The following is a 12,807-nucleotide window of genomic DNA, read 5'->3' as shown; positions in this document are numbered from 1 at the left end:
GGCCAAAGAAGATTTACTTTTGACTACATCCACTCTCAGCTTGTCACTCTCCCTTTTTATTTTCCATGGTGATTGATTCTGTGAAATACTTTTGCTTTGCAAGTTGGCCTTACCTCTTACAAAGCTGATTTTGTCCCTAAGTCCCAAGTTATTTGTGCTTTAACATCATGTAAGTCCTATTTTGACTTCATTCCAGAGATGAAAAAAAGGCAAGAAAAATTAGTTTCTTTGTTACATTTGCTCTTACCATCTTTGCTGGAGTTGAGAGTGAAGTTTTTAAGGGTGGAATACGTGCTTCCCACCCACATTAAGAAGGTCATAGAGCTCATCAGCCTCTCTACTGTCTTATTTTTGGAGTTAAATGAAAAGTTAAAAGGATAGAAAGTCTATTCCACTTTTCTTTGCATATTTACAATATGTTAATAATTGCAGCTAATGTTCTCGAAGTTACAATTATTTCTAATAGTTCTTGATTTGAAGTATTATGGTATAGCAGTCAGCTTGTCATGTCTTTGACAAATACTTTATCATTCTATTTAAGGAATCAGTTTTAATCTTCAAAGAAAAGGGCTTAGTTAATTTAGAAGTCAAGCAGAGAGATGGCAGTCATATGAGCTTTTAACACAATAGATATTCATAAAATATCCCCCATAAAATAGTAAGCCTTAGGGACAGAAGCAGTAATATAACATCCCCTCTTTTTTTCCTCCTGCACATGTCTACTCCCACTGAGGATGTCAGTGTAGATTCAGAGTCACCTGACCTGCCATAAAAAAATAAAGGTTTTTTAATGATCTCCTGTAGAAAAGAAGAAAGAGCAGAGCCTTTAAGGGAGCTGATTCAGCTAAGTTTGAGTTAATGTTCCTGAAGTGAGAGGACTGTCTTAGTCTCAGAGCAATTATTAAATGCTATTACCTTTACATTTGCAATCTGATGGCAGAGTAATGCAGCCTCTTGGGGGAAGGAAAAAAACTCCAGTATTAGGGATATTTAAAATGAGACTGAATAAAATTTGCATGAGTTCCTATATGCAGCAGCCCATTAGTACTGCACTGCAATGAGACCTATCTCGTGCCTTATGGTCCCTTCTAGAGGAAAGGAATTTTGGCCTTAACAAGGGCTACTTTATCATCATGATTATGGAGCTATTCTTGAACTCCTGTGAACTCCTAGCTGTCTGATTCTCATAGCCATCACCACTTTTGCCATTTTCATCCCTGCTGACAATTCCCAGATTTTTCTTCATAGCACTTTTCTTCAAAGCCATCAGCATTTCTTCAGCCTACTGGGTACAGATCCATAAGCAGTCAAAAGAGCATTTATATACTTAACTCCAGGAATTGGCTGCTTCTCTTCCTTTATTCCCCCCCTCCTAAACAACAGGCACCTCATTTTTATCAGCTGCTTCTTTTTTTTTTCCTGAGTGTCCAGATTTCTGTACATGTGTGTGCAGAAATGCAAGTTATGACATATCTTTGTGCAATTCCAAACCTGGTCTATACCCAAACAGGCTGAGTCCAACCCAGCTGCCCAGCCTCCAGTGGGAAGCACAGACAGGTGACATCAGGGCTGCTGGAGAGTGGCTTTATAGACATGCTTGCAGCAGCAGCTCCTGTTATTTCTCTTTCCTGCTTGAGCTTGGAAAGTTTTCTACCAGATTATGAGTGTATTAGTCCTTTAAGAATGAAGGCAAATCCATGTAGACCCTCTTTCTGCAGGGTTGGTTGTGTTACTGTTTATCCTGTGTGTAACACAGACCATTGCAGTTGCTGTGAGCTGAGCCAAAGGGCTTTAACTGGAGGAAAGCATCTGAGTCCTGAAGATACTGAACTATTTGCCAGCTGTGGAGAAGAAAAAAGACCAATATGTCATCAGTGCTCAAGCCTTGTGCAAGGGGAAGGAAATAATTTAAGTGCAGATTTTTCAATGAACCAAGCATGCCCATGAAACAGGAGGAGGTGAAAACACATTAACCAAAACCCAGGGGGAACTTTCCCTCCCAGCCAAAAATAGGGTGAGCAGAGTGACCTTGTGCATGTGATCATCTCCTTTGCCTAAAATGCCTTTTGGTATGTGAGTGAAACACGGGCACTTTAGTGGACAGGGATGAAAATCTCTGGTCACAGTGAGATTCTAGAAGTATATTTGCTCTATATCCTGGCAAAACATTTCAGTGCAAAAAAATGACCAGTTTTCAAGAAGCTGTGTTTGAGCATTTTTTTCCTAAAATAATCCCATAGACTTTCCTCCATGACAATTCCATTTTTGACAATTCTGCTTGAAGAATCTTTTGAATGAAATGAGAGCATTTGAAGTGAATCATTTAATTTGCTTAACTTAAAGAGGTTCCTACTACATTTAATTTTAAGCTGATTCTCTCTAATTAAAGTTCAAGTCACTCTTAAACATTTAGCCTCATTAAATGAAGATCCAGGAAAGAAAATGTATTAATCTTTTCCTCTTTTGTTTTACCTGAAATATGCCTTTTTTTAGTCTTTAGTTTTGAAACACCAATTTATTTTGAGCTACCAGCATGAATAATTTCCAGGGTTTCAAGCACAATTTAGTATTTTAAATTGAAAAGCTAGATCAGTGAATTCCCTATTATTTTACAGACTTTCCTTATAACAGTTTTGCTGAGGGAGAGAAGCAGGGCAGAATCAAACTCCGTGTTGATCAAGTGATCCTCTGTATAAAGGACCAGTTAATTATGGAGCCTATGTATTTTTCTACACTTGAAATATTGGTGAATTTTTTGAGGATATGCTTGCTGAGGTGTTTTACTAACTTGATCTGGTTGGTCTGTATCCTCAACCCTGTGCATCTAGAGGGCAGGAGTATGAGATCTATGTGTTTAGTTTCAGGATTTCAGTGGGAGAGATGGTTACATAGCTGTCTGTGAAAATCAGACCATTTTAGGGGACTCTCCCTCTGCAGTCAGTCATCCAGTTCCCATGTGTGTAAGCTTGAAAATGTGAACTTGATATCTATCTAATAAGCAAGTATTGTGTATTTTCTCATTGGTTCTCTCTGCTTATTTCTTGTCTGGTAGCTATTCATGTTCAGTTATTTTCTTTTTCTTTCCCCAGCCTAACTGACTGTGACACCAGACAAATTAGTGAGCATTTCATCTCCATGACTAATCAGTGAACTTTCAGTTTTGGCACTGTGTTTTAGGATTGCTTAGAGGATAAATAAATAAATAAATCAGATATTTCTGACAACTGTAAAATAATTATACAAAAGAAAAAAAAGTAGGAAAAAACGGCACAACAAAAATTTGAGTAATCACTTCATCATTCCTTAATGTGAAATCAGAAAGTACGTGTTTTTTTTGGCTTGAATAACTGGACATGCTAACTTTGAGTCAACATTACTGTTTCCTTCATCCCACTGGATCTTCTGGTGGTTGTTACACAGGACTGAGAGACTTCCTTCATCTGAATTTTTGATGGGTTAAGTTGGAGTTGCAGTTTCTATTTAGAAGTGTGGTTTTACTCTGAAATGGAATACGTAAAAATGGAAATTGCTTTCGCAGTGAGTCACAGTCCTGGCTGCTGACCTGAGTGACAAACCTCCCTTTTTCCCTCTTGCAAAGCTGATGCTGTTCAGGGACACTGTGTTGACTTTACTTCTGCTGTGTCACCACATTGCTGACTAGTTGTAAGGGCAAAATCTGTTCTCGTTTAGTATTTGGTCAGTGTTTTTTTTCTGATGGTGTTGGACAAGGCAACTGTGGGAAGATTTTTGCCCAAAGATGTTTGTTTTTTTACTGTCAGGATGGCTCTCGGTTTGCTGCCCCCAGACTGGTTACCGCTGCAGGTCCAGCAGCTGGAATATCCTCACGTGCTCTGAGCAGTTTTGGCCTGAACTCTCTGGGAGAAAAACAAAAGCAGTTCTTCCTATCTCCTGGCTACATTTGTTTTATGTTTTGGAACATAGGGTACAAACTCTGTGCCTGAGTATTTGACCCTACTTGTCAAATACACAACTTCTCTTGACTACAGTTAAATTTAAGCCAAGATGTCAGAGGGCAGATTTCATCTCAGCCAATGCAAAATGGCCATTTTGATGCAGTTTGGTCTGTTAGGTATGTTAGTGCTAAACATATAAACTTAAGCCTCTATACATAATTTTCTCTGAGGCCTTTTAGCCATTTAAACTATGGATTGCTCCTAAATACAGACACTTAATCAATTCAGGGTGTCCCGAAAGAATTGTGAACATTTGGGCTATTGCAAATATTATAAATAATTCCTGAAATCTTATTCAAGAAAACAGGTTCTGTGTGTGCCTGAGACGAGGGGAGGAGCAAGAAGACTCCTTGAGGTTCCTCTTGAAGAGATGAAAACCAAAATGAAAACCCTTAACCAATCCCTGACATAAAGAGATGAAACCTTGTGGAATAGTTACAGAATACAATAGTTGACTTATGTTATCGTTCTGAGCTTTGTTTCAAGTAAAATACATCCTCAGTTATAATATCAGTACAGCTTCCATTGTATCATTTGTAACGGTGACTGCAAAAAAGAAGGCACCTGAAATAAAGCGTGCCAGCAGTCAGCTGAAGCATTTTGTTTATCTTCCCTTCCGTGGATTTACATCTGAAGGAATGTGTTTTTCCAAAACTGCTCTGTCTGCCCAATGACGCGGCTGCATGGGTGGGTAAAGCTGTCCCTCCACACCTGACAGATGAGCACCCTGAAAGCTCCCCTGCAAAATGCCGTTCCCAGGATACATGGTGTTCTCAAGGTCAGCTTGTTTTCTAACCATTGTGCCCTTTTCCTTTCTTTCAGGGTTTTGAGGACCCCAAGGACAAGTAAGCAAATTTACTTCTGTCATACACTGTCATGTTTACACATTTGGGATTTATTTTCTCATATTAAAAAAAAGACAAAAAGTGATGCCCAGAAGCCAAGAATAATGCCTGGACTCCCCAGAGGTTTATTCTGGAGGGTCAGCCAGTTGAGGGCACGGGATTGACTGATGTGCATTCAGAACAGCCACTGCCCTCAAAATATTTATTTGTTTGTGTGGTTCTAAATTGCTCTTCTAATTAAAATGCTTTTGCTGCACTTCCCCATGCCCTGAGTATTCTCCACTATTTGTTTCTTTGAAAATAACCCAAGACAAAATCTTCCTGTAAGGTATGTCTAAGTGTTGAACAAGTTTATGTATGTGTTGAAATGCATATAGTTTTTGAGTTTATTTGTATATATTTTATATTACTAATTTTTGGATATTACTTGTTTCTAGATATAAAAATGAACTCAGAAATAATAGCTTGTTTGAAAAATTAAATTCAGTTTCATATTCTAAAATATAGCCACATTTAAAGCAGCATTTTCATTTTTTTCTCATAGAACTTTAAAGAAATTGTTAAAATAACAATTTAACATGAGTGGTATTTTGAAAAATTGCCTTTGGAGGAAAACCCCCCAAATGTGTCCACTTTTTAACTTCTATGACTGGACATAAAAAAGCATTTCCTTGTATTGTAGGTATTTAGAATAATTTTGCATTCAGTCTTGCTGAGTGGCATTCCTTATAAGCTTGCTTAGAGCAAGGTAGGCAACAATAGAGGAGACTGATGCCTAAAAATTTGTTGCTCTTGCTCCTTATCATGTTTCTCAGACTGCTGGTTAGGGCTAAGTGGACTTCTGTGAGCTGGGACAGAGAAATGCTTCTGTGGCCCTAAGAGTGACTCAGAGTCTCTTCATCCAGAAATCCATTTAACTCAAGTACAAAGATTTGCCAAAAAAAAAAAAAAAAGTCTAGCAGAATATATTCGTGGTGATATTGGTTAAAATTAGATACCTAAACCATGTCAAGTTCCCAGTTCCTTCACATGCAGAAACACTGAGGGTCAGTACTTTTGACTTGCAGCGAAAGGACTGTGTAGGCACCACGCACCTCTGAAACCGTGACCCGACACCTACATGATTTAATTATTGAATCCAGGCATGGAGCATTTAAAATTATGGCATACATGTAGTTTTGGCAGTGGTCATACACCTCATTTGCAGAAAGTAATTAAATCAGCAGAGCACTTTTGGACCACTCTGAAGGCACTCTGGGTTAATTGCTAGCTTTCACATTTGCAAGCAGAGTGCAGAAGTTGCTCCAAGCTCTGTTTGTGCTGTTCCTGTCCCTTGCAACAATTTTCTGTTGGCTGCATTTGGAGAAATCTCAACAGTGCTTTTAAAAGGTGTTTCTGGAAGTTTCATAGTGACCTGAAATCCTTGATTTCCCCCCACTCGATCACATGATCAATATATCAATACACATTTCCACATATGAATTTCATTAGTCCGTGGCAATACCTCAGCTCTGACTTACAGGCACTGCCTCTAGGGCAGTCCTTAGCATAGGGAACTTTTGTCTTTCAATTTAAAATTACATTTATGTAAACGTACCCAAACTTGCTGTACAGCAATTTAGTTTGGGTACAACAGGCTGTGAAAGCTGGGTCTGTGCAAGGTGACTAAGCTTCCCTGCAGTCTATGAGAAGGTGGCTGCCCACTGCCAATATCTATCTCAGCAAGGCCATTTAAAACCTGCAGGGGTATTTCTACACAGCCTGCAACCACAGAAGTTACTGTAGTATAGAAATGCCCTCAGAAATATAAGGACCTACTACAAAACTGGAGGCAGCCGAGGTCAGAGTCCAAGCAGGCAATTTCTTCTTCTCTTTGCATCTTCCTGAGTGGTGTTTTTAGACTGGAACTTGAAATTTAACTATGGTTCACCAAGATGCTGAGCCAACTCTTTTGCTTCAGTTCTGGGGGAAAACTATCACATCCCTCATACGTGGTATGAAATGACTAAATGTGAATGACCCAAATGTGTACATAACTCACAGGATCTTGGAAGACATTCTGTAAATACAAAGCCTAATGATTTCCTTGCTCACTTTTATGAGTCCAGAAGACATTGTGAGGACTGAATGAAAATAAGCAGCATTGTCTTGAGTGCTCAAGCAGATGTACTTCCTCTAAGGAAGCATGTCCTGACCCTGTAGGGAAAAAAACACTTTTATTTTCCAAGTGGAATATATGAAGTTCAAGGAATTAAATAACTGTAGAGCCCCAAAATAAAACAACTTTTCCCCAACACCACTGAAATACTAAGGTTATCTAAGATAGAGATTAGACTTGAGACAAACTAGGTTTATAGTTGCTATGTGGTCACTACATAGATGCCACTGGTGTGTCATCATGATCTAGCTGAGGTGCAGACACATTCAGCTCACTGACTGGAGCAAAGAGCAGTGGAATGGAAACAAGCAGATGGACCTGATTTATTTTTCTCTTGACAAGAGGTACATGGAAGGGTTGATTTACAGAGGGCTTCTTAAAATCCAGTCCAGTTTTGCAGAAAACTTTAAAAGAGCCTTTCTTTTGGAAAGGGGCCTTTAACTTTTACAACAGAGTCACATTCTGGTCTGTAAGCTCCTTTGTGCAATCTCTACTTCCAGCACAGTCATACCTGTAGGAGCCCACTGGCTGCAACACAGAGTGCATTGTGTGCTCTTGTGCAGTACAAATAAAACCAAGGAAATTCAGCAGTGTAGCTTTTCACTGTGCCTGTTAGACCTCAGGATTTTTTCTTCAGAGTGCCTAAAGTGAAGGTCCCACAATATGAGGCCTAAGCTGCTGTGCCATCATGGGGTTTGCACATAGAAATAGTTATCCACTGGAATATGCCCTTGTGCAAGTGAGGGGCGTATTTCAGTGGATAACTGTGGGCATATCCTGTGGATAACCCTGGCAATCATGCAAGCAGAGCAGGAAAACAGCACTTCAGGATTAGATTTAATTTCTGCCTATAGCTAGTAAGAAGGCAGGCCATTAAAGTGACAGCATCAAGTCATTAAAATCGTGTTAGATTTTAAAAATAACTAGAGTTTGAGGAACTGCTTCAGGTTTCCTGATGCTCAGTGCAAAATGCCTCAGGATGATTAAGTTTCCAGTGTTACTTTTTTCCAACAGTTTTTGAAAAGCAGCCTCATTTTTCAGAAGCTGTAGCAGAGCATCAGAAAAATACTGACATTAAAGATTATAAGTATAAAGATTATATGTGGAAGAAATCTTCTTCCACGTATTTAGAAAGCAGAATCTAATTTGTATTTTTTTTTGTTTGCTACCTTTTTCTTTTGCAACATTTCCTTAAGTAAATACCTTGTAAACAGAATATTTTTTTTGTGTTTTGTGCTTTATACGCATAAATAACTGTGCGAAGGGGAGTCAGGCTACATTTTTTTCCTCTGCATGTTTGTTCCATGAACATTTTTTTTCCTCAGAAAGGGAGAATTATTCAAGTTTGGAAATTTTCATAGTAATATTTACAGAAATGATTATTAGGAAGCAAGCAGTAGGACTGGATGCAGAAATCTTTTTGCCAGTTCAGGCGCTAACAGCTACAACAGCACAGCAGTGCAGGGAAGAATAAGTCCGAGGAGGAGTGCAGGGAGGAGACTACTCAGTGGTTTTGGAGAATGAGGGATGGTAATGAGACCTTAAGGCAAGAAAATGGATGTAGTATCGAAAAAGGGCAAGTAAATCCTTTTAGTAATGGACTCAGGACTGGCAATGAGCTCTAGAGCTGATATGATTCTCCTCTCTGCTCACACTCCGTTTCCCAACTTGAAGCTGTCAGAAGTGAAATGCCATTAACCGCCAGCTTATTATTATAAGTGGAATGATATTACACGGTGAAGAGGCAGCAATTATCTTGTCCTCTTATGCTCCCTTCTCATGGCATCCTCAGGAATACACAGGAAAGTATGAACCCAGAGGATGAAGTGGATGAGTTTCTGGGCCGTGCCATCGATGCCAGGAGTATTGATCGGTTACGCTCTGAGCACGTGCGCAAGTTCCTCTTAACGTTCAGGGAGCCTGACTTGGAGAAAAAGGTAATGTTCTCTAAAAATCATTGCAACATGTCAGTAAAGCTTGTTATGAGTTTTAATTCTCCTGCATAAGGTCAAACTTTTATACTTACAGGTAAAGCTAGTGTTTGGGTGCTGGAGGTGGAATTGTGGTCTTAAAACATCCATACTTCTTCATGGAAACCTTAATATACATGTTCCTGGAAAGTCACAGTCATCTGAAGGGAGCACTGGCCAGGAAAATGAAGCCATTTCTGTCAGACACACATGAATATGCAATGATGAGCAGTAAAGGGAATTCAGAATAAGCCAGATTGTTTCTCTGACTTTGAGGCATCCAGACTGAGATTGCAGTCCCCCTGAGCTCCCTCAAGTCACTGGTGAAACCCACTTTAGTCTCTCTGAGCTCTGAGTCACCTCTGGAGGGATTTTTGCCTGCCCTTTTTCCACTCAAGGAGCCTGGGTACTATTAGGATTCATTGGGATGCAATCTCTACTCTGGTTAATGGGAGCTCATTTTAAGCAACAAGTATAGTTCTCTATCCCACAAATGTGAGAAAAGGGGGAAACAGATGTAGAGCCCCCAAATAGCCGATTACTTCCTGATTTGGTTTCAGATACTGTTGTTGTGAGGCAAAGATCATTTCTATTTCCCTGACTATATAATAGAGACAACATCAACTCTAGATGGCTGCAAATTTAAGTTCATTTAAGTCTAGAGGTACCCAGATGCTATTATTAAAGGTATTATAACAACTGGTAGGTTTAATTGCCCAAAGAAAGTAATCTGTTTTTCTCTTTTTTTAATCCAAGCACAGATCCTTGGGATGCTTGAGTGGTCTTCAGGTTAAACTCATTATTCAATGGAAAAAGCTTCATAATAAGTTTGCACTCATTATTTTAGAATTTTATTTAGAAACAGTCTTTCCACAACAGGAATGACAACCTATTGCAAAAGGAGACCTTTGCAGGTTTTACAGCTGTTCAATGAATCAGTGTGGGACTGGATAAAAGCTCAAGCACATAATTTCCCCACACCTCCTTCCCTTCAATTTTATACCTGAAAACAGCCAGAGAAATTAGTGGTCACCTGTTCAGAGCACCTTTTATTTTGTGGTTCAAACACTGAGAACCATGCTTCAAGCTAAATAAAGCATCACTGGGAATCGGATGCAGCTCCCGTGTGACCGATATGTTGACAAGTAGTTGGAAAGAGTGACTGTGAAAGTCTCATCATCCTCGCACTGTCATTAGAGCAAGTCAAGCCATCTGCACAAAATGCATGGTGTCCTCATTAGCAGCATTTGTCCCTGTTGGGGAAATTTCCCATGGAAGAAGTTTAGGTCTGATGGCAGTGACACAGAATCCCAGTTAGTCCATTTCTGTTCCCTCATGCAAGGAACGGTTGGTGAATCCTTTCTCCACGCAGCTGTGTGGGTTTGTTCCCTGGCCTTTGGGTCTGTTCAAGCCCTTACAACTTGCCCAGGGAGAAGGGGAGTTTGTAGCGGTAGTTGTTTCCAGCACTGCTTTCCAAGGACCTAAACAAAAGTGAAGTAAGAAGGTTTTGTGGAGAGAAGGCAGGCAGCCAAATTTCACACTAACATAACTGTTTGTGTTTTTGCAGTACTCCAAGCAGGTGGACGACAGGTTCGGAGCCTACGTGGCTTGTGCCTCCCTAGTCTTCCTCTTCATCTGCTTTGTTCAAATCATAATCGTGCCACAGTGAGTATCCTTTCATCCCTCAGCTCCCATCTGCTCCCCTCCTCTATTGCAGCCTACTTTTCTTTGTTTTTTTCTTGCGAATTCAGAACACCAAGAGGAAGAGAAAAATCCTTAAATAATTCATGCTCAAGTGATGCGTGGTTCTTATTGTTTTCACTCATTTCTAGTGCAGATTAAAACCTCCTCACTGACATGGGAGGATTTCTGTTTTCCCAGTGTGATTTCTCTTATAATTTATCTCCATCTTATGAAATTCAGTTCAGCACATTTATAAGCCTGTGGAAAACAAATATCACTAAGTAGGAAGGATTATCTATAAAGGCATAGTACACATTCACAACACAAGGTTTGGCTGTCCTCTTATCTGAACACAGTAGGACAGGGAGGTGAAAAACCATCACAGCCTCATTGCTCAGAGCACTGAGGTCGCAGGTCTGCTTAACAGATGAGGCATAATGTCTCATACATTTATTATTCTGGACTCAGTGCAGCAGTGCAAGAAGAGAGGTAGAAAGGGAGTTGAGCTACACATGCCTAACCTTTGAGTGGCTCGCTCCAGGTTTAAGGGTTGCAGTCATTTCTATTCCCAGGCAAGAGTGGCATAAGCTCCTCCGGGCCGTGGGGCACAGTGCTCTTGCAGTGGCCTGCAAGGCACAATGTAACCCATTACATCTTTCCTAGCAGTGAGCTCTGCAGACATGATATTTCTTCTCAAAATTTCTTTAAAAATCCCTTAAAATTACAGCATGTGGTTATTTCCTGTGCTCTGGTTTAGTAGCAGTAATATATCATTTACTGAGCAATACTGTGTTGGAAATAAATTTGTAGTTAGTAATTTTTAATGTGAAGAAAAAGATCACAGAAGCTCTGAAAATGCTCCAAATTTATCTTCATTACAAGAAGACAAAAAAAATTGTTTGAGGAGAACTCCAGTGCTATTTTATGCTATTACAACTGCCTTCTGTTCCTACCACAGATCTTTTTGGATTAGAGATTGGTTTATAGTGTTCAGATCAGATACTCAGAAGGTCACAGAAACAACATATAGTCTGATGTTTGTCATTCACTCTCCCAGGCAAGAGTGCTCACAGAAAGATTGAATCAGCAAAATAACATCAGTACAAATGCACTGTGTAAACAGACAGGTCTGCTTTGGGAAACTGGAAGTGAAGCTGAAAGAGGCTGAAAATTGAAACTAGATCATTCCCAGAAATAAAAACATTGTTAATTACATCCAGAAATGTACTTTGAGAGTAACTCATTTATCAAGGGCTTACACTTTGGATTTCTGGATATTGCTGCCATGACTTCACACCTGCAGAGGCCCTCTACCAGCCTTGTGTTGCTCATCAAACTCCCTAAGCAGCCACTAAGCTGTCTTCATAAAACCCAGTTTAACATTTAAATGACAGCTTGACAGTTTCTGATGTGTGGCAACCATATGGCTGCCTCCTTTGTATTACGCAGGAGCCAATCCCTTGTGGCAGTGGGGTGTCAATGTTGTGCTGCTCAGTCTCCCTCCATGCTGCCCATAGGGTGATGGTTGGGGTTTTTTTGGAAGTTCTGAAGTGTCCTTGGTCAACCTGACCTGTCTGAAAGGTGATTTGGTTCAAGAGTAAATAAAATTCCATGTTTTAACTGCAGGTTAGATATACTTTCCTTCACATTTTGGGTTGGTTTTCCTTATAGTTCAGTTGCATAGCTTTGGTCTTTTATTGAAGGTAGCAATTAAGCAGCAACTGAAACCACAGGTGTATATGTGTCACCATCAGAGTTTCATGAAAGACACACCATGGAATTTGAATCTGAAACTAGAGACAGAATGTCAGTGATCATTTATAGTGATAAAGAGGAATAGCTTTAACATATTTCACAAAGGCTCAAACAGTGAATTAGCAAGTACAATTATCTTAGTAGTCATGAGAGAACACAGAGACCAGCTGGCTTCGGTGTGGTTGGCCTCGGTGTCACATCACAAGAATACTTCCTTTAAATTATGAACAAGGCTAACTCCTGGGAGGGGGCCTATCCTGTCACCCTGAGACCAATCACCAGGAAATTGGTGTTGACTATCTCCGTGATTAAAACAGATGAAAATACGTAGTACAAAGTTGGCCCCGGGATCCACTTTGTACTTCAAAGTTGGGAGGAGCAGGAACCTCTCAAGCTGGCTAAGCTAAGGCTGTTTTCCCTGA

At 39.9% G+C, this 12,807-nt stretch overlaps 1 protein-coding gene across 2 annotated transcripts in view; it reads left to right on the top strand.

The window, feature by feature from the left end:
- The window catches only part of ADCY5 (adenylate cyclase 5), a 206,165-nt gene that overhangs the window by 170,426 nt on the left and 22,932 nt on the right, over window positions 1-12,807 (top strand). For both annotated transcript variants that reach the window (XM_027637238.1, XM_027637239.1), the window contains 3 exons: window positions 4,797-4,819; window positions 8,770-8,914; window positions 10,515-10,612. In XM_027637238.1, the coding sequence (XP_027493039.1) occupies window positions 4,797-4,819; window positions 8,770-8,914; window positions 10,515-10,612 (266 nt within the window). The remainder of the gene's footprint in view (window positions 1-4,796; window positions 4,820-8,769; window positions 8,915-10,514; window positions 10,613-12,807) is intronic.

Source organism: Corapipo altera, unplaced genomic scaffold (genome assembly GCF_003945725.1).
Source record: "Corapipo altera isolate COAL_440 unplaced genomic scaffold, ASM394572v1 45, whole genome shotgun sequence".
NCBI lineage: Eukaryota > Metazoa > Chordata > Aves > Passeriformes > Pipridae > Corapipo > Corapipo altera.
This window is presented reverse-complemented; position numbering and strand designations above follow the sequence as displayed.